Source organism: Amaranthus tricolor, chromosome 4 (assembly GCF_026212465.1).
Source record: "Amaranthus tricolor cultivar Red isolate AtriRed21 chromosome 4, ASM2621246v1, whole genome shotgun sequence".
Taxonomy (NCBI): domain Eukaryota; kingdom Viridiplantae; phylum Streptophyta; class Magnoliopsida; order Caryophyllales; family Amaranthaceae; genus Amaranthus; species Amaranthus tricolor.
The window spans coordinates 9,353,646-9,376,161 of NC_080050.1; the positions used below are offsets into that span (position 1 = coordinate 9,353,646).

General features: G+C 38.6%; 1 protein-coding gene across 1 annotated transcript; it reads right to left on the minus strand.

Moving 5' to 3' along the window:
• Nucleotides 1-18,312: 18,312 nt before the first annotated feature.
• Nucleotides 18,313-19,215, minus strand: LOC130810711 (uncharacterized). The gene has a single exon (XM_057676846.1). It carries the CDS (start codon nt 19,213-19,215, stop codon nt 18,313-18,315), a length of 903 nt encoding a protein of 300 aa, XP_057532829.1.
• Nucleotides 19,216-22,516: the final 3,301 nt, after the last annotated feature.

Here is a 22,516-nt window from a genome sequence, read left to right on the forward strand (position 1 = left end):
ATTAGGGACGGTTACCTTTAGCTAAAAATAGCTAAGACTCAGCTGCTATTCCTATATTTAGTAAATCCAATATTCACTAAATATAGATCCTAAAATAAAGGCTTATATTTAGAAAATCACACGTTAGATATTTTAGAAAATATTTTGCCAATTAACTTTAATAATTTATTAATGCAACAAATCAACTTTATTTAATACATTAACTAAAAATAATAATTAAAAATAAATAACCAGAATTTCCAGTTAACGTAGGCTGACTTCAGCTCAGGAACAATGCGCTGTGTCCAATTTCCAGTTTTGTTAGAACATCCAACTTAGGAACAGTAGACCTGCTGTCTCCATTTTACATCCCAAGCGATATACTTCTTCTAACATCTTTCGGATCCTTTTGACACGTACATTTCCATGAACCAAGTCATAGGTGCTATCAACAATCATAATCACGACCGGATATCGACCTGCACACAATCTCTAAAAACATATTTGTTTAAATAAAGTGTAGTCATCATCAAAACTCAAGAGGTCCAACAAATTCCCCCTTTTTGATGATGACAAACTTTTAAACAAACTTAAAATAAAATTAGAGTAAAATCAATATTATAGAGCATGTCAGAGATTAAAACAACTCTACATAACTTAGTAAATTAACTCGTTACAATATAATTTACCAAGCAATCATAGCAACACAGTTTACTCCATATAGTATATAAAAACACAATATAAAATATATGTTTTTAAATAGTTTCCAAAAATAGTTAGCATAAATCACTAAGTATTTCAAATGTAATAACTTTGAAATCAGAACAATTAATCATATAGTCAGAGCATATATCTTATACTCCTATCAACAGAACATTCAAAACAATTATTAGAACAGTTCATCATCAGAGTCATCAAAGCAACAGTTCATCAAATAACTTCTATTATCAGAGCAATATAACTTCCATTATCAGAGCAATATAAATCAATCAAGATATGGAAACTGTAGTATTCACAACTTCTCTTAAGTTTGTGCATACTTCTTCCCCCTTTTGTCATCAATAAAAAAGAAGTGGGATTGTCAAACCACAGTGCAAACCATATAGATATTGCCATTGAAGAAGATCAGAAACAGTAAATAAAGGCAAGCACCATGTAATGCAATCCAGATATGCACATATTATAACATCACAGACCAATATAAAATAAAGAAATTGTAGCAGCTGTTTCAACAAAAGAAATACAACTTTGTACCCCAGATGGTACAAAAGAAAAAAAGTGTTTGATAAATTTTGATTGATAGATAGTAAGGCCAACAAATGATCATTAAATAATGTGGGAAGAGGAATCAAGGAGCAGTCTCATCTTCGTCTATGAACTCAGTTTGCACTTCAATTGTGTCCAGCTTGGCACCAAGACGGTTCTCCATCTGGATGAGCTGATCAACAATTGAGGCAAGTGAGACACGAGTTTCATCTTGAAACGCAAGAAATTGAGACTAGAGGTCTTGGAGCTTAGATAGTATGGAGTCTAAAGAAGCTGCAGGAAAATAATCAAAATTAGCACAGCCTATACCTGGTGAAGTGTGTGTTGGAAATGATGTTGGTGTAGACTGTATAGGTGATGGTTTTGGTGATGGAATTTGAGGTGATGGTGGTGTGGCTGGCTTGGGAGAGGTAGGTACATATGTTGTAGGCTCAGGGATGTGGTGAGAGGTGATGTCATCATCCATAACAACCTTACATTTAGAAGCCAAACTCCTACTTTTCCTCTGTATTGAACCAGCCTGCTTCTCATAGCTATCACAATCTCCTCATCACTTGAGTCACTACCTAGAATGTGATAATCATCATCCTCCATAGCTTTTCCTTTATCTTCTGATTCCCCCTTACTTGTTGCTTCTCCCTGTTCCCAAGTTTGTATTGTTTCAGTGGGAACAGGCTCCTGCACCTTTTCTTCTTGAACCTCCTTATCTTCCTCAATTAGTTGTTCCCTTGCTTCCTCAACCTTCTCCTCTTCTAATTCAATATACACAGCCTCTTCCACAACATGTAACATTATCCCTTCATCATTCAATTTTAGGTGCAGGTTGTGTAAGCATTTAGCACCTATTTTCATATTAGGACCCATAGGGAACTGCAAGCCATCCAGAGGTACACAAAATTTTTTGAAAATCCATGTCATTAACCCTCCATATCCAACAAAACTCCCTTTTTCAATGCAGTCTGATAGGTGAGAAATCATCAAAGAAGGAAAGTTTATTTTGATGTGATTAGCCATACAATAAATCAGAGTTGCATCACGTAGACTAACTTCACTTCGTTTTGAATTACGTGGTAAAATGAATCTACATACAATGTTATATAACAATTTGTGCAAAGGAGACAAGATGTTGTGGCTAATTTTTCCTTTCTTTTGATCAATTCCTAAAAATTTTAGAACAGTCTTTTCATTAATTCCAGAAAACACAATTTTTGAACCAACATGATATGTATCAAAACCAACAGCAGGAACATTGAACCATTCCCCCAACATCAAACTGTTAAATTCTATTTTTATTGCCCTAACAGTGCTTGAACATACTCCATTATCAATAGAAAATTTTGAAATAAATTCACGCATTAGGTTCGAAAATATTGGGTTGCAACAGAAATCAGACATTAATATTTCCCAATTTTGATTTTGCAATATGGCGTGAAGTTGTGGGAAGGGAGTAGAATCATACCAGTACTTGTCTAAACCAAACCCTACAAACATTTCCTTCGAAATTTCTTCTGCACTATTGGGATCAGTGATCTTTAAACGTTTGGTTGGTCTGGCGATGAATCACCTTTTGGTGTGGTGTTCTGGCGTTTGTTTCCTGCATGCATTGTGGATGGGATTGGGGTTTCAGTGGATGAAGATGGTAGAGCATCTATTTGTGGTAATGGATGAACCATTTTAAGAGGTTGCGGTTGAGAAGTTTTACAAGATTGTGGTGTTTTCCTGTTCATCTTCTTGCCGGAGTTTGAGGATTTTGGTGTCTTCATTGTGAGTGACGTTTGAAGGTGTATTGAGAAAGAGGGTAATAAGTGACGTTAGCTGAGGGTACTGAGTAGGCGTGAGAGGTGTGTCGTGAGGAAGGGGTTAATATATGGGTGAAAGGACAGTTACTGAAAGGTTCAACTCTTCATTGCATTGATTATTTCATTAGAAATCAATTTCTTAAAGAAGAGTTGTAGAGTAAATTCATTGAATGAGTAAATAAATCCAATTACCATTATTTGATTAATTTGAGTTGACCCAGAAAAAAATATGAAAAATTATTATTATTATTATTTTTTTTTTTGGATATAGAAAAATGGAACGAACACATGCTGCTTTGGTCTGATTAGTTCAAAACATGCAATCAAGAGTACATTCATAGTACATATTTTATTAACTGCATACCTGAATTCTTCAATAATTGATTTTTCAATCAATTTTTTTGTGGATGATTAAACCTATTCAATTTGAAGTTGCATCAAGTAGAATTCTTGCCATTGATCTCAGTGGAGCTTGATCATACCAAGTTCCAATCTCATCTTTTCATATTGTTCCCTCGGAAGCGGTTTGGTCATGATATCTGCAACTTGTTCATTAGTGTTAACATGCTTGACTATTATATTTTTGTTTTCTACATTGTCCTTAAGAAAGTGATGTCTTATATGTATATGTTTAACCCTTGAATGATGCACTGGATCTTTAGATATGCATATGGCACTGGTATTATCACAATAAATAAGAACACATTCAAATTTAATACCAAAATCTCTTAGCTGTTGTTTTATCCAAAGCATTTGGGAACAGCAAGCAACTGCTGCTATATATTCAGCTTCAGCAGTGGATAATGCAATGGTGTTTTGTTTCTTTGAACACCATGACACTAAACATGAGCCAAGAAATTGTACCATACCTAACGTACTTTTTCTGTTCACAAGATCTCCAACATAATCTGCATCATTATAACCTTTCAAATCATAGACGTCACTTTTAGGGTAAAATAGGGACAAGTCATCTGTTCCTTTCAGATATCTTAAAATTCGTTTTACTGCAGTGAGATGTGATTCCTTAGGATTGGATTGAAATCTAGCACATAAGCCAACACTGAAAGCAATATCGGGTCTACTAGCAGTTAGATATAATAAAGAGCCAATCATGCCTCTATACATAGTTTGATCAATATTTGTTCCATTTGGGTCTTCATCTAATCTAACATTTGTAGCCATAGGTATATTGTTGGTTTTAGCATTATTCAAGCCATATTTCTTGAGAAGTTCTTTTATATATTTTTGTTGGTGAATAAAGATACCATTAGCTGTTTGTTTAATTTGTAACCTAAGGAAGAAGTTTAGTTCTCCCATCATACTCATTTCAAATTCATTACTCATTAGGTTAGCAAACTCTTTACACAGCAGTTCATTGGTGGCTCCAAAAATAATATCTTCAACATAAATTTAAACAACCAAAATATCATAACATTTATTCTTAAAGAATAAGGTTTTGTCAATTTTTCCTCTAACAAAGTTATTTTGAATCAAAAACTTTGACAGTCTTTCATACCATTGCCTAGGAGTTTGCTTCAAGCCATATAAAGTTTTATCAAGGTTGTAGACATGATCAGGACAAGAGGTATTTTCAAAACCTGGGGGTTGTTCAACAAAAACTTCTTCATCAAGAAAGCCATTTAAAAAAGCACATTTCACATCCATTTGATATAATTTAAAGTTCATGAATGCAGCAAAAGAAATTAAAATTCTAATAGCCTCTAACCTTGCTACCGGAGCAAAAGTCTCGGTGTAATCAATACCTTCTTGTTGATTGTATCCTTTGACCACGAGCCTTGCTTTGTTTCTTACAATTATTCCTTGCTCATCTAGTTTGTTCCGAAATACCCATTTTAAACCAATTACCTTTTTGTCTTTTGGTTTGGGCTCTAAGTGTCATACTTTGTTTCTTTCAAATTCATTCAATTCATCTTGCATGGCTACGATCCATTCGGAATCCTTTAGAGCTTCTTCGTGATTTTTGGGTTCAAGTGTTGATAGGAACGCAAAGTGTACACAAAAGTTTCTCATTTGAGATCTAGTTTGTGTTCCCTTACTCAAATCACTTATAATCAAATCAAGAGGATGATAACTTTGATATTTCCAAGGTTTGGGCACAAATTCTCTAGTGGGAACAGTAGTATGTTCTGGTTCATCAGCTTGATCAGCTGGATTGGGAACAGTCTGTTGGTTCTGAAGTACTAGCTGTTCCTGATCAAGATCGTTCCTTTCTGCCTCTTCTGGGATCAGCTGTTCACCTGCTGTTCCTTGATCTTGCATTTTCAATTCTTCATCATCGTGTTCTAGATTTGCAAGACCTATGTTATAATTATTTGTATCCTGTTCACTTGACAAAAAGTTAGTTTCATCGAAAATTATGTGAACGGATTCTTCCACGCTCATTGTTCTTTTGTTATAAACTCTGTAAGCCTTACTATGTGATGAGTAGCCAAGAAATACTGCTTCATCACTTCTTTCATCAAACTTCCCTATATTTCGTTTTCCATTCACATGAACAAAACATTTGCATCCAAACACACGAAAATAGGAAATATTTGGTTTAACACGTTTAAGCAATTCATAGGGTGTCTTTGAAGTGATTGGTCTTATTAATACACGATTCAAGATATAGAACGCAGTATTAACAGCCTCGGCCCAAAAATTTCTAGGTAAACCACTAGCAATTAACATGGTTCTAGCCATTTCCTCTAAGGTTCTATTTTTTCTTTCAACTACACCATATTGTTGTGTTGTTCTTGGTGCCGAAAAATTATGACTTAATCCATGTTCATTGCAATAATTCATGAAACTTGAATTTTTGAATTCTTTACCATGATCTGACCTTATGTGAATAATTTGATTATTGGCAGATTTTTGTATTTTGTTAGCGAAAGAAACAAACTCATTAAAAGCTTCATCTTTACTAACTAAAAATAAAGTCCAAGTAAATCTACTATAATCATTAACAATAACAAACACATATCTTTTGCCACTACGGCTTTGTATTCTCATAGGTCCACATAGATCCATATGTAATAATTCAAGTGGTTTAGAGGTGGTCACAACATTCTTTGATTTAAAAGATGACCTTACTTGTTTTCCTTGGACACAAGGATCACAAATTTCATCCTTTAGGAATTTTATAGTTGGTAGTCCTCTTACTAGGTCTTTTGACCTTAATGTATCAATCAATGTATAACTAGCATGACCTAGACGCTTATGCCAAAGAAGTGGGTCGTCTTCTATAACACTTAGACACATTAGACTGGTTTTGGGAACAGTGTCCAGGTCCACAACATAAGTGTTCCCTTTTTTGATTCCCTCAAGAACGGTGTCTCTTGTGTCATTCCTAGAAATAATGCACTTTTCAGAAGTAAAGTTCACAGAGTTACCTTTATCGCGAAATTGAGAAATGCTTAGTAAGTTATGTTTCAAATCCTCGACTAAAAATACATTATCGATAGCATGGGAACTAGACCTTCCAACTTTTCCTTTGGCGATTATCTCACCCTTCATATTGTCACCGAAGGTTACTGTTCCCCCATCATAGGCTTCAAGTGAGAGAAATTTAGATTTGTCACCCGTCATGTGCTTGGAACACCCACTGTCGAGATACTATGAGTTGTTCCCCCTCACTTGGACTTGAAAAAAATTAATTGTTAGTTACAGGAACCCATGAGAACCCAGGCTGTCTTGGGTTCCTTGTCGATTTTACAAGAATCTGCTTTCTTCATCGTTATCGACATAGTTTCTGTTAGAGACAGTGTACTGTTCCCTTTTGGTGCACTGGTCCTTCAGATGGCCAGTTCCTCCACAGAAGGAACATATTCTGTCACTAGGGAGATCAACGTATACCTTTTTCTTCTTACTATCCTTAAAGTGATCTAGGCGTTTTGAATTTTTACTTTTAGCTTCTTGAATCCATTTGGGAACACTTTTGATTTTCCCTTTTTCTCTTGAATTTAATTCAAGCTCTATTTTATCACTGTTGGAGCGGTTGAATTCGAAGCTACTATCCAGATTTTGAAAATTTGTTCATAGGTTCTTAATAGATGCGTGGTTTAATTCCTTATTCAAGCCTAACAATTTGTATTGCGATAACTCAATATTAAGAATAACCTTTTTCTTTTTAATTCTCTCCATATTTTCCTTTAAAATTATATTTTGGTCCAACAAACCGAAAAATCTGTTTTGGACATCAGATCTAAAGGTGTTTATATAGGAGACATGGTCTTTACTTATTTTGAGCTCCTTTTCCAATTGGAGACACTTATCATTACAATTTTCAAGTTTAATTTGTGTCTCCTTTAGCAACTCTATTAATTTATTTTTACTCAATTTGGATTGATGGACATAAAATGAGTTAGAAGAACATACCTGCTTTATGGCAAGGGCATTAATTTTCCATCTTCTGAAAATCTTCTTTTTCAAATTCGGTTATGGGTTTGGGAACAATTTCATGATTGGAGTTAGTAGTGGTTACCTCAAAGTCTCCAATTTTGATGATTCTCCAAGCTTGATAATTTTCCGCTTTGATGAAGATCTCCATCCTATTCTTACAATATGTGTAGAATTTTCCATCAAACATGGGTGGTCTTTAAGTAGAATATCCTTCTTCCATTTGCTCGTTCATAATTGACATTTTTCGGAACACCAGGATTCTGCCATCAGGGTTTCCTGATCTATTGGGAACAGGGCTCTGATACCAATAGTAGACTCAATTCGGAACGAGAAAAACAACAAGAGGGGGGGTGAATTGTTGTTGTTACTAATTCAAGCGTTCTTGCCCTGTTTTTGCGGAATTGAATTAAGATAAATATAACTTGAACTTAGAGCAAAATAATAAAAGAGACAAACGATTTTTACGTGGAAACCTTCTGGGCCTAAACATAAGGAAAAACCACGACCCCTCGGGATTTCTAAATACTCCACCATGTTTAAGGCAATTAGTTACAATTACAATAAACACCGTACTTCACTCGAAGCGAATCAACTAGGCCAACTCTTTTCTCTCAAATTGCTTTACTCAAAGCAACAAACTTAGCTTCACTAAAAGCTAAACTCCTCAATAACTTCACTCAAAGCTATCTAATTTCCCCCTTAGACTCACCCGAGTCTAATTACAAGTTCTCTCAAAAACCCTTACAAAAAGAATAAACTCTTAAAAATAAAATCAATGAGTTGCTCAAGAAAATATTATGAGTTAATTGGCAATTTTCAAAACAAAATATTTCTTGTGGATTTCCAAAAATAATCACATGAAAATAACAAAGTTCATGCATTAGACATTTAGGAACAGCCGAATTCACTAGCTATTTATAAAAAATAAAATCTCTTAAGAAAATGGAATAATCCAATCCATTACTCCTTTATCAAAAAGATCATGGGAGAAATGTGGATTAATCACACAGACGGTTATTTCCACAAGACTTGATTAAATCAAGCATTCGGTTAAAACAACAATAACCGTTGTTCCCATTTACTAAAAATAGGTTATGTTCCCTTTAAGCAGCAGTTTCACAAACAGCAGTTCCTGTTCCAGTAGTAACTGCTAGAACTTTTATGCTATTTATAGAAACGGTTATACTTAATAGGATGGTTACATACTAACTAATTATAGGAATGATAACTTATTTTCTAAGATGAAGACCGGTTAAAAACAGTAATAATAGCAAAGACTTTTTCAACAACAGCTATTCCTATATTTAGCAAATCCAATATTTACTAAATATAGATCCTAAAATAAAGGATCTTTATTTTAGAAACTCATACGTAAAGTAATTTTTAGAAAACTTTTTGCCAATTAACTATAATAAATAAATGCAACAAATTAATTTCAATACATTAACTAAAAATAACAAAAATCAGAATTTATTAGTTAACGTTGGCTGACTTTAGTTTGGGAACAGTGAGCTGTCTCCAAAATCCAGTTTTGCTAGAACATCCTACCTAGTAACAGTAGACTTCTTGTCTCCATTTTACATCCCAAGTGATATACTCTTCTAACATCTCTTGAATCCTTTTGACACGTATTTTTCCATGAACTAAGCCATAGGTACTATCAACGATCACAATTACAATTGGATATCGACCTGCACACAATCTCTAAAAAACATATTTGTTTAAATAAACTGTAGTCATCATCAAAACTCAAAAGGTCCAACAAACATTTCACGCGGATTTCGTATATTATGATATTTTCCAGCTCTGATTACACTAGTACTCTAGTGCCACGGAATTTCCATAACTTAGAATATTTTTGGAATTTGTTCGCCATAAGGGGGTCTGACTTCTCTACTTCACGGACAAAATGATATGATTTTATTTCTTTATTTTACTTTATATTTTCGTATTATATGCCGCAGATTCTTAGGAGGATTCCACGGACATGAATTGGTTGACTCACATACGCCTTGGAGTCCGAATAACTAAAATCATGAGCAGTTGATGACGCGGCTTGGAATTATCATATAACTTAGAATATTTTCTTTCATCTTGACGAACCCCATATGTTTCATGATGTGGAATGAATGCAATTGGTTCGCATCTTCAATAATACAGACAATTAGGATTAAAACTAATGAGCCCCAACATGGACGATTTTCTTGTTCCGTGGTATTCACCTGTCTTTGTTGTTCCTCATATTTGAACAAATTACATTTTACTATAAGTTTTAGCTTAGAGAGGATCCAATTTATTGATGAGGCGGACGATCTAAGATTCGAAACTTCTTCCATCCTTAGAATGTTACGCAAAAGTAATGGGACCACTTGGGAGTCCGACTTATCGATGACACGGACATCTTCCACAATGATCCTGACTCATACCTTATGAGAATTGTAGGACAACACGAAGACAAGGGAACTCAGCTATATAGAACATTCCCGCGGAATAAATAATACTTGCATGGATTCATTGCGGAATTTTCATAACTTTGAAAAATTTTAAGAAAGGTGGTCATATACCGAGTCCGAGTTATAGACTCCGCGGACACAACCAATATTCTCAAAGTTCTATACCTACCGCGACTCTTTTGTGATATCTTCCGCAAATTTTAAATATTTGATTCAGAAGCCCCAACAACTTTTTGTAGCTGTCAGGCAGTTCGTGGAAAATGGAACACTTTCGTGGATGTGTGGCGAACATTTCCATACATAGCAAATAAATTCAGGATTAAATAGTATAAGGGGCCTGACTTGTCGACTTTACGGACTGGGCATGTTGGTGCTTGCCACGTTGGTCGTGACTTAGATTAGCGCTTGAAGAAATTGTGACAAGATACGACGTTGAGGAGGATGACGTGACCTCAACACATTCCGCGGCTAGCATGGGTGATGCGGCAACTGACCTGTCTTGTCTATAAGTCGGACGAAAAATGAGTAATCTTCTCATACTTAGATTTATCCCAAGCTTCTTAACTTTTAAGACCTATGTTGGGGTCCGACTTTTCGACCCTACGGTTTAGTGCGAAGGCATGGTGACTTAGAGAAATTATCAACATCTCCACCCACCTTGGGGTCCGACTTGTCGACTCCTCGCGTACTTTCAAATGACTGGATACTTAGATAAATTTCTCGCAACAACCTCACATTGGGGGTCGACTTATCGACTTCTCGGTTACTTTCAAATGACTAGATACTTAGAAAAATTATCCACATCCCCCCTCACATTGGGGGTCCGACTTATCGACTACCCGGTTTAAATTCGTGTTCGACTTCTTGTTTTAAGATGCTAAGGGGTGAGTGAGGTTTTCAAGCATTTCCTTGCAATAAATTAGGGCTTTGGAACTGTTCCCTCTCACCTGACTTCCATTAATATTTCCTTCATTTCTTTAATATTTATTGTAATGAGAGAAAGAAGGGAGATACGCTCTGACCATCATCAACCATTCTTCAAATTTTGACAAAATTTTCGGAGATCTTCAAGATTTTTCTGACAGATCTTCAAGTTTTCTGACAGATCTTCAAAGTTCTTCGAACAAGGTACTCGAATTTTCCTCAAATTTTGGAATTTCTTCAAACTGTTCTTCATGTTCTTGAATTTGTTAGTTTAAGGCTTTGAATTTGTTTATGAAACTAGTCTTTATTCTTTACAAGTTTCGCCTGTTACTTTATCCTAACTGTGGTTAATATGGATGTCTCGGCTGCAAATGGGACGATAGCTAACATAGACATCAACCCTACTGACCCGACGAACTTCTCCTCTTTAGTTGTATGTAAACGCTTTTATAAGGAGAGATTGTTAGTAGATGATTCGGGTGATAGCAGTTCAGTGAGAATCACCCCTCATTATGAGTCAACAAAGTCCGAGGATGAATCATCTGTATCCCTTATATATACACCGGAGATGATGAAATCTGCTCCTTGGGAACTGAGCATTGCTTTCTTCCCAAATTACTTGCCGAGAATAAATCCTGACCTAGATTGTATGTAGATATGGAAAAGATCGAAGAATCAGCCGAGTCTTCTGGAAGAGAAAGTGCGGCGCCGGTGCCTCCTCCATTTTATATACTGGGCGGTGGGCCCCTAAATTATTTCTTTGATTGACAAACCAAGAGGGACTTGGAAAAACAACGGGATGCCATCTCGCTAAAGTGGGGGTTGAAAGATGATTACAACATAATTACTCCGGGGAATTATGACGCCGTTAGGTTTCCCCCACCGCACTGTATAGCTGTATATCTCCCTTCCTTTGTGTTGGGGCTTAGATTTCCCCTTCATCCCTTTTAGGGAAGTTTTAGATCTTTTAAATATTTCTGTGCCGGAATTATACCCTAATGCGTGGGGTTGTTTGATGGCGTTTTTGATACTTTGTAAAGTTTTGGCCGTGCCTTCAACACTCACTGCCTTTAGATAGATTTTTAGGGCACGCCTCTGTAATTGTCAATTGTACGGTTGTGGATGGGTGACCTTTACTCGTCGTCGTCGTCTGAAAATAGTCCACAACCTCCCTGACAATTAGAAGGGATATAGGACTAAGTTTGCCTATTTGTACAATTCTAGAGGGTGGAATATTAAAACCTCTTTTGATGTTAAACCCAACCTTTCGGGTTTCAACAACGGAGTCCCGCAGTGCTCATTCACTGACACGGTGATAATAGAATATGCGAAAATGGACGTGCAATTTAGAAGGAAACCCATGAACGTTCAGCCCAATTGGATACCCGCTCGTTCTGAGCTGAAAAATGAAAATCTCCTCTCGGCATTCGGAATCAATTTAGCCATAGATTGAAGTAAGGGGCGCCAGTTCTTGCCTTTCTTATCATACGTTTACTCGTTTCTGACTTGTGATTTTTCAGGGGTTGCTAAGGAGAATCTGAGGACTAAAAACTCGGACCTGATGAACAAGTTCAGTGTCATGAGATTTGCTCATGGGGCCAACCAGAGGGCCGCGAAAAAGCCCTTGCCTCTTCCTCCCAAGGTATATATTGATGTTTTTTAGTGAACCATAGGGAATTCTCTAAGGCTCTGAGGCTGGATGAGGTGCCCAACGAGGGAGAGGCTCAAAGGCTTCTCGAGGAGAGGTAGAGGGTTCATATCCCCGATGAATCTAAGAGGGTGATTCCTCTGAAAAAGAAGGAAGCGAAGGACAAAAAGGAAAAGGAAGAGAAGAAGAAAGAGAAGAAGAGGAAGAGAGAGTCTTCTTCTTCCAACGCCGAGAGTGCCACGAAGAGAGCTTCCATGGACACTATCAGGACTACTGCACCTATAAAAATCAGGTCAGTAGAGGGGGGGGTGTCTACCCCTCAGAGAAAAGCGATGCCTGTCTCTGGTAAGGGAAAGGAGAAGGTGGGAGAGTCAGTTGCGGCCCCTGAGTCGCTTGTCGGAGAGGTGTATCGTCGCCGGGAAGTCTTGCCTTTCCGACACGACACCCTTTTCACTAATATGGGACATAAGAGCATGATAACCCGATTTAACAGGGCGACCTCGCACTTAATAAGCAAAGTGGACGTCGATCACCTGGAGTCCCTGCCTCTCAGCGACAGAGTGCGCCAGTTCCAGGCTTCCGCGGCTGAGGTAATATCACCAATCTGCCTTTTTGCCTTGAATCGACAACGGATAGAGTTAAATCTTCCGTTATTTTGCAGACTTTTCTAAGGTTGTCTTTCGAGCTAAACTTAAGCCGCCAAAGCGCTGCAGATAAGGTGATCCTGGCAGCCTTAACCTTTCGCTGCGATGAGCAGAACGTGGAGCTCAGGAAGCTTCGAGAAGATCTTGGTGAACTACTGGGCTTAAAGGAAAAACTTTCTAAGTGCTCTGAATTGAAGGAGCGCTTAGTTAGAACTGAACAATGGCGAGAGAGGGCCAAGAAGCGGCTGGAGGAGACCATTGGAAGCTTTGACGCAGCCTCTAACATGTCTGCCACCCTTGTTCATGAGACGGGGCGCCTGATGGATATTCACGCCAGGCTAATTTATCAAAATCAGTCTCTTGTAAAGCAGGTGTCGGACGATCTGGATAAATTCAAGATCTTATTATCCGTGGCTAAAGTGTACAAGCTCCACTCGGGGAGACGGGCCAGGATAGCCAGGGATTGGTTGACGTCGGATGAGCTTGAAGCGTCAAGTTTCTTGGGGCATTTAACAGCAGAGATGATGGACGCCAGTTCCATGATCAGCGATGAAAAATATCGTCTGACTGCCGCGGCGTTAAGTGTCAATTTAGATTCTCTCCTCCAAATGGCCAAACAAAAGGGAGACGAAACTTTGAGCAACCTGGCTTCCGCTTTGGAACGAGAGTCAACGGTATTGGTTGATCCGAGTTGGGACGCGGAGGAGGAGAAGGCTTGGTCAGAGAAAGTTGATGGGGAAGCTAAAAAGGAGGCATTGTGCGTTGACTTAGACAAATTAACCTTATCTCCTCCTTCGGCCCAAGATATCCCTGAGAGCTTGGCGCTATTTAAGCGGAAGAGTTTGTGCTTGGACCTCTCTAATTTAATAATCGATGAAGGAAAAAACCTCTAGAGCTTGTCCTAGGAGTTATTTGAGATCGAAGTGGAGCCGTTTAACATTGAAGATTTTGTAAGCTTCACTCCGAGTCTCGACGAGGGAGGGCTCAAGTCTCCCAAGCCGCTGCATTACGAACCAGAGGAAGATGTAGACACATTTTTGAACGATATTTGAACATTCAAAATTCTAATTTGAACATGTTGTAATGGCCGATGTATGGCCGAGTATTTTTGGGGGGTTTGAACATTCAGAATTGTAATTTGAACGATGCTTGCTTGATTGTTTAAATATTTATGCCGGATAGTCTTGTAACATTCTGCCGAGGATATATTCGGAATGCTTTGAATATCATTAAGAATCCTTCTTTAGGTGCCCGATTTACAGACCACTGATTCTTGCCGACAAAATCAAAAAACAATGATTTCAATTAAAATTAATTTGATCATGGGAGCCCCCTCAAGGTGTCTGATTTACAGATGCCACTAATTTCTACCGAGTTATAGAAAACAATGATTTTAACAAGATCTGCAATAAGAAAGTTTAGTGGATGTCTGATATTTGATAACTTAAGGTTGTGTAAATGGATGTCGAGTATGTCCGACAACTTTACATATGAAAACTAGATGATTTTGAGAAAGTAGAATATAACACCGAATAATTAGAAACGTTGAAACTTGAAGTTGGATAATGACTGAAAATGTTTAAACTTTTGCTGTACTGAAATTGAAATTGTAACGGACAAACGATTGTAACTGATAAATGAGAGCTATTGTCTAATTCGACTAACAATGCTTTAAGTTGAAATTGAGACTGATGATTAATAATGATTAATTGAAGCTAATGATTGTTGATGATGGTGATTTTTGGAGAACGAAAGCCATCCTCTAACATCTCTAACTTGATTTGTATCCTCTTTATCCTGTCTTATTTGTCTTGTAGCCCCTTGCAGATCTTGTTAAAAGAAGTATTTTTTCAAGTGATCGCTATTCCTTGGGGGGTAACCTCTTCCCTCTCATGTCTTCTAATTCGAACGTCCCCGGTTTGATGGCGCGGATAACTTTGAATGGGCCATCCCAGTTGGCTCCCAGCTTTCCTTTCTCTGCTATCTTGCCCGTAGCTTCGATTCAGCGGAGGACGAAGTCGCCAACTTGAATACGTCTGGTTTTGACAAGACGGTTGAAGTTGCGAATCATTTTTTGTTTTTGGGCTATCGACTTTAACAGTGCATTTCCCCTTGTTTCTGGTAACAAATCCAAATTTTTTCTTTTTTCTTGTTCGTTCTCGCTATGCGAGTAATAGGTGACTCTTGTGGAGGGTATACCGATTTCCACTGGAAGTACGATTTCAGACCCGTATACCAAGGAAAAGGGGGTATGTCCTGTTGCTTCTTTGATTGTTGTTCGACTTGCCCACAAAATGCCAGGTAGTTCTTCATCCTAAGTTCCTTTTGCCCCTTCTATTTTCCCTTTGATGTTGTTCAGAATTTCTTTGTTTGCCGACTCGACTTGGCCATTAGTTTGAGGTCGAGATAATGAACTGAATCGGATTTGAATGTTGAACATGTCGCAGTACTATATTGTGTTCTTACTAACGAATTGTCTTCCATTGTCTGTAATCATTGCGCGAGGGATGTCATATCTCGTGATGATATTTCGCCATATGAACTGACAGACTTGTTTGTCTGTGATGGAGCTAAGGGCCTCGGCTTCCACATACTTGGTGAAGTAATCTATGGTTACGATAATAAACTTTTGTTGTCCCTTCGCAGGTGGGAAGGGGCCAAGGAGATCTATACCCCATTTGGCGAAGGGCAAGACGGCTTGAATAGTTGAAAGGTAGTTAGATGGCTTTCTTCCTATCTTTGAGTGGTACTGGCATTGGGGACAACGTTTGATCATTATTTCGGCATCGCTCCTGAGGGAGGGCCAGTAGTTACCGCTTCTAAGGACCTTGCCTATTACACTTCGTACTCCTTGGTGTATTCCGCATCCATCTTCGTGTATTTCGCGAAGGATGTAGTTTCCTTCTTCAGGGGAAACACACTTCAAAAGGGGATGTGTGTATGATTTTTTGTAGAGCGTTCCTTCGTGGAGTTCGAACCATCCGGCCTTCTTTTGGAGTAGTTTTTCTTGACTTTCATCTTGGGGGAATGTTTGATTTTGCAAGTATCTGATGTAGGGTTCCATCCATGTTTCTAACCTATCGATGGTATTGACCACGAAGTTAATACTATGGTTAGGAAGCACATCCTAGATGATATCACGAGCCGCGGATGTTTCAGCTGAACTGGCAAGTTTTGCCAGGGAGTCAGCTTATGCATTTTGGGATCTTGGGATGCGAATCAATGTGAATTTGTCAAATTTCTTGACAAATTCTCTCACTTGTTGCAAATGCGTTTTCATGCTATCATCTTTAGCTTTGAGTTCCCCATTTACCTGCCCGATTATCAATTTGGAATCAGAGAAAGTGGATAGTGTTTTAGCCCCCGCTTCATAGCAGATTTTAAGCTCCAAGAGTAGTGCTTCATACTCTACTTCATTGTTAGAGGCCGCAAATTCGAATCTGACTACCCTTTCCATACGGACCCCGGCGAAAGATATAATTAGAAGTCCTGCTCCGCTTGTGGATTGTGTGGAGGACCAGTCTACATATAACTTCCATTTTTGGTTGGCTTCAGGGTGATGGGGAATATTACTTTCGGCAATGAAATCAGCCAAGGCTTGAGCTTTGATTGTCGTTCGTGGCTCATACTCAATACCAAAGTCTGCTAGTTGGTTGGCCCAGTCACTGACGCGGCTTGATTTGTTTTTTCCTTCAAGAATCTTCTTCAAGGGTTGACTGGTTCTAACTGTGATATGATGTGATTGGAAATAAGGTTTCAGTTTTCTGCTTGCCATCACAATTGCGAGTAAAACCTTCTCCATTTCGCTATAGTTTCCCTCCGAGCCGCGAAAGGCATGGCTTACGTAATATACGGGGAGTTATTTCTTTCCTCTTTAAGCGACTATTACTCCTGACAGGGAGTATTCTGAGAACGAGACATATAAAACTAGTTTTTCTCCATTTATAGGTGAAACTAATTTTGGTAAAGAGGACATGTTTTCTTTCAACTGGTTGAAGGATTTCTCGGTCTCACTTGTCCATTCGAACTTGCGTTGTTTCAGAGTTTTAAATAAGGGCGAACATTTGTCTGCTGATTTGGACATAAATCTCACTAAAGCGTCCACACATCCTGTTTTTGAACTTCTTTCACGGATGTAGGAGATTTCATATCTCAAATTGCACGAATCTTATCGGGCTTTGCTTCTATACCTCTCTCGTCCACAAGAAAACCAAGGCACTTCCCTCCGATGAACCCAAACACGCACTTGTCAGGATTAAGTCGCATTTGGTGTTTTGGAAGGTTATGAATGTTTCGCGTAAGTCCGCGGCATGTTCAGACGCCTGCTTGCTTTTTGTGATCATATCGTCCACATATACTTCCAAGTTTCGGCCTATCTGAGACTGGAAGACCTTATTGACCATTCTCTGATAAGTAGCTCCGGCATTTTTGAACCCAAAGGGCATGACCTTGTAGCAGTATACCCCGGCATTTGTAATGAATGCTGTGTGAGGCTGGTCTTCTATGGCTAAAGGGATTTGATGGTAACCCGCGTTAGCGTCCATGAAGCTCAAAAGGGCGTGGCCTGCCGTGGAATCCACCAAGCGATCTATTTTGGGAAGAGGATAATCGTCTTTCGGGCATGCCTTGTTTAGGTCCGTGAAGTCAACGCACATCCTACATTTCCTTTTTGACTTTTTGACGAGGATGATGTTGGAAAGCCAATCAGAATATTTGCATTCCCGGATAAATCCTGCTTTCAAAAATTTTTCCACTTCTTCTTTGGCGGCCTCTATTCTCTCTTTCCTTTGATATCGCAGCTTCTATTTTACAGGTTTGTAGCCTGGTTTTATATCAAGTTTGTGGCACATAACGCTTAGCGGTATGCCAGGCATCTCTTCCATAGAAAAAGCGAAGATGTCACGGAACTCAGCGACGGTAGCCAAGATATCTTGTTTTACCGTCTCTGGAAGGTCTTTTCCTATCTTGATTGATTTCCCCTCAAACATATCTACCTCCTCATATCGTTCAACCGGGTGAGGCCTTTCATGTGTGTTGGGGTTGTCCATGTACAGAGTCATGACGGATTGAGACTTTTCTTCCCTTCCTCTTTTGGTGGGGATGACGGAAGTTCCTCGTTTCAAAGTGTTGATGAGGCATTGGCGGGCCATTACCTGGTCTCCCTTAAGAATACCCACTTGTCTGTCGTCTTGTTCAAATTACAATAAAAGTTGATGAGAGAAGATTGCGACTTTGATTTTGTTGGTGAGTGGGAGTCCCATAATGGCATTGTAAGGGAATGTCAGGTCCACCACCGTGAATCGTATGGGCATTGTTTTTCTTCTGTCTCTCTCCCCCACCCATACAGGAAGTATGATTGTTCCCAAGGGTATGACTTGATTTCTTTCGAACCCGATCAAGGGTTTATCGAGGGGCTGCAAGTGGTTTTCTTTGAACCTCATTTGCCTGAAGCATTCCATCGTTATAAGATCGGCCGTGCTTTCGATATCCACCAATACTCGCCTCGTCTTCATTTGCCCAATCTTGATAGTAACTACTAAAGGATCAATGTGTGGTTGGGAAGTAGTAGCATCGAATATCATGATGGGCCCATTTGATGTGGTTTTTGGTGGTCCTTCGAGTAGAGTATGGACGTTGTCTCTTGCAGCGCGAATAGTAGGGTATTCTTCGGAGTAGCCATCGAAAATCATGTTGATAGTTCCTTGAGTGTTAGAACTTTCCCGTCTAGTCTCATCTCTTCTGGGAGATCTGTGTTTCGGGTTCCAAGGTCTTTTTTCAGTGTCGCTTCTTGCGCCATAGGCTTTCCGATTGATGAACCGTGTTAACTTCCTCTCGTTGGCTAGCTGATGTAGGATACGTTTGAGTTTGTGACATTGGGCTAAGGTATGACCATGTTCTTTATGGTAATCACACCACAAATTGTAGTTGCGACGATCAGAGGGGGTGGTAGTAGGAGGTGGAGTTGGCAACTCGTCCCAGATGGCGAAGAATATGTCTTTCCTGTTCCGGTTGAACATCGGATCGTTACCTCCGTCGAGTAAGTTCCGTGTCCTGGTTTCCCCCTCCGTAGCGTACACATGTCTGAATCGTGGAGGTCCCATATCTGATGGGGGTTTCGGACGACGTGGCATGTAGTTTCTACCCCTCCTTGATGAGTATTCCTGTTTGTTCCTTGAGGATTGATGGGAGGATATTGGATCCTTCTTCTCTGACCTTCGCTTTTTGGGGTCATGTGCTTGACATATTTCAGAGGCCGTGACATAGCTTTGACACTATTTCATGGCTTCCACGTATGTCTTCACTTGACTTTCGACCAACTGGAACTTCAACTTTTGAGCCTTCATTCGGTTGATCAGGGCGTTTAAGGAGACTGATTCCTCTAAATCCGTTGCTTCCAGCACCTCCTCATGGAATTTCTTCAAATATGACGATATGGATTCCCCTTCTAATTGCGTTATGTTGAGCAAGTGGAAATTTGATTTTTTCTTGCCTTCTGGATGCTACAAAGTGACTCAGGAATTTGCTCTCTAATTGGGCAAAAGTATGGATACTTCCCACTGGAAGGGAAGTGTACCATTTCAAGGCTACTCTTGTGAGAGTAGTTGGGAAGAATTTGCACCACAATGCGTAGTGTACAACAACATTAGATTTTTGTATGCCATTAAGTGCTCCTTCGGGCATGATGTTTCGTCGAAGGCCCCCATATTCGAGATCTTTATTTTCGCCGGGTTGGGGGTAGTTAGTACTTCAGGAGCCAGCGGGGAGTTTATTGGCATGGCATCTTCAGGAAGATTACCCCTGCAAGTCTCATTCCGCGGCGTTATGATGGAGCTGATGGGATGGCTAGATCCCGTGAGTTGCGCTTTTTTCCTTTCTTCCCTCCTTTTATCCACCAATGATTTAACGCTTTCGGATATCCTCTGCTTCTTGCTTTCCAGGTAAGTATCGGCATCTCGAGAGGAGGTTTTGGACTCACCTTCTTGGGAGTCACTTCTGTTGAGGTTTTTATAGGTTTTGGATCTATCTCGTCTTTTCTTATTTCTTTTGCTGGAACGTGACATTCCTGAGTTCCCATCCTGAGATTCGTGGGATTTCGGTACCTCATTGTGGGGTTCGATCCGATCTTGCAGACTCTTTATCTGGTCCGCCATGTCTTCCAATATTCGTTGTTGAGCGGGGTTATTATGATTTATGACGGCGTGGAGTTGTTCGTAGAAAGCAGTAGTGAGGTTTCATGCTGGCATGTCCAGATCACGGCGAGTCACGGCTTGATTGTTAACGTGACCCGCTGAAGTGTTTGTGTCTGTGCTGTGCACGGTAGCGGTTTGTGTTGGATTTTTCTTGGGAGCCATGACTTTTTGTTCAAGTTTTACAACAGATCCCCACAGACGGCGCCAAATTGTTTCGATAATGAAACGAGGAAGTGCAAAAGACACTTGAAACACCTAGAGTAGAAGCGTTGTTGAGATTAGCGATAAACGGATTAGAATTGACCTAAATTCCTGCAAAGTACGTTGGCCTTGCCCGGGGGTGATCTCCCGGAAAACCCCTCCGACGCTCAAATCAGATCAGTGATGAGATCAACGAGTCTGTGATGGGGTTGAACGTGATCCATTTTGGTTGATTTCTTGCCTTCAATCACGTTCTAAATTGAAAGAAATTAAGGTGGTACATGATTTCATTTTGAAGAGTAAAATGAAAGTATATGTGTTTGTAGATAATAATTTGATTAATGGGTATTTGAGATTTAGGAAGTTAGAGGAAGCCCGTAAGGTGTTCGATGAAATCTTTGAACAAAGTGTTGCTTTTTGGACTGCAATGCAAAATGGGTATTTTAAGATTTTATGAAGTCGGGTATTGAAGCAAATGGGACGATGTATGTGTGTGTGTGTGTTGATGTTGTGTGGAAAGAGGCTGAATTATGAGGTAGGTAAGCAAGTTCATGCTTGTATTATCAAAGGTAGATGGAGCAAGTTGATTGTAGAAAGTGGTATCTTGTATTTCTAGGCACAACCTGGTGAATTTCAAAGTGCTTTACGAATCTTTGATAGGATAAACAAGCGGGATATAGTTGCTTGGACTACGATGATCACTTCTTGCTCGCAATAGGGTTACAGTGAGAAAGCGTTCTCATTGCTATCACGAATGCCGGTCAACAAATATTTTCTGAATGAACATACTATATGTAGTATTTTGAAGGCGTGTGGAGAAGAAAAGGCACTGAAATTTGGAAGACAATTGCAAGGTATTGTAGTTAAGAAACTGATCAGAAACAATATTTATATTGGTAATTTTTTGGTGAACAGTATTTAGTGTCAAGTTGTTTTTTAACAAAATGTTAACTACTTGGTTTGTATGACACTTCTTTTGTTTATCACAATTTCAACGGCTATATTTAAAAAAAAAAAGGGGGTATTTGACGCAAAAAAAAAAAATTAATGGCATATTGTGAATTAACAATTTACCACAAACGGCACACTAACAGCAGTTGTCATCAATGGTATTCTGTGCTAATGGACGAAAACTCAATGGTATGTGATGAATTAAAATATTTTGTGTGGTATACGGTGAATTTCAAAGAAACTCAGTGGTATATCATGAAATATTCGTAATATTAATAATTAAGTAAATAAATAAATGAATAAATAAATGTTACCATAACAACTATATATGCTAAGCAATTTTTCCTATAGCTGCTTCATTCCAAATTCCCAAGTTTCTAATGCCTAACCGTTCTTCTGATTTAGGTCTAAAAACCTCAGCCCATTTAACATTCCTTGGATTTGCGCTATAGCTATCGCCATGCCATAAGAATGCTTTACAGATGGCGTTGATTTGCTTGATCACATGATCACATATTTTGGGATGATGAAGATCTGGCACCAGTACGAGAAAATACTCAAAAGCACTGATATATTATTATTATTATTATTATTATTATTATTATTATTATTGTTATGACCCATTATTATCATATTATTATTAATACAATATCATTTTAGAATTGGGAGAATAATTTAATAATATTAGTAAAGATTTGCAAAATTAATGATAATTAATTAATCAATTAATGATCTTAGTGTAATCTTTTTCTTTAGTATTTCCTTTTCTACTAGCATAGGTATAGATTTAGCAAAAATTAAGGATAACCATAAAAAAAACATATCGAAAAAAGATGGTTAATAAGCCAATTTTTTTAAGCCATCGTTTAGTAGGGATGACAATGGATCAGACTCGATTTGGATTATTCACCCTCTGACTTTATCCTGGATAAAACTTGGATTATATTTTTTAGTCAACCTCCACTCAAAGATGGATTATGCATACTCCTACTTTGCTCCGATTTGAACTCTCTGGCCTCCGGTGGAGTTCAAATTATTATCAGGTTTTATTCTTAATGAT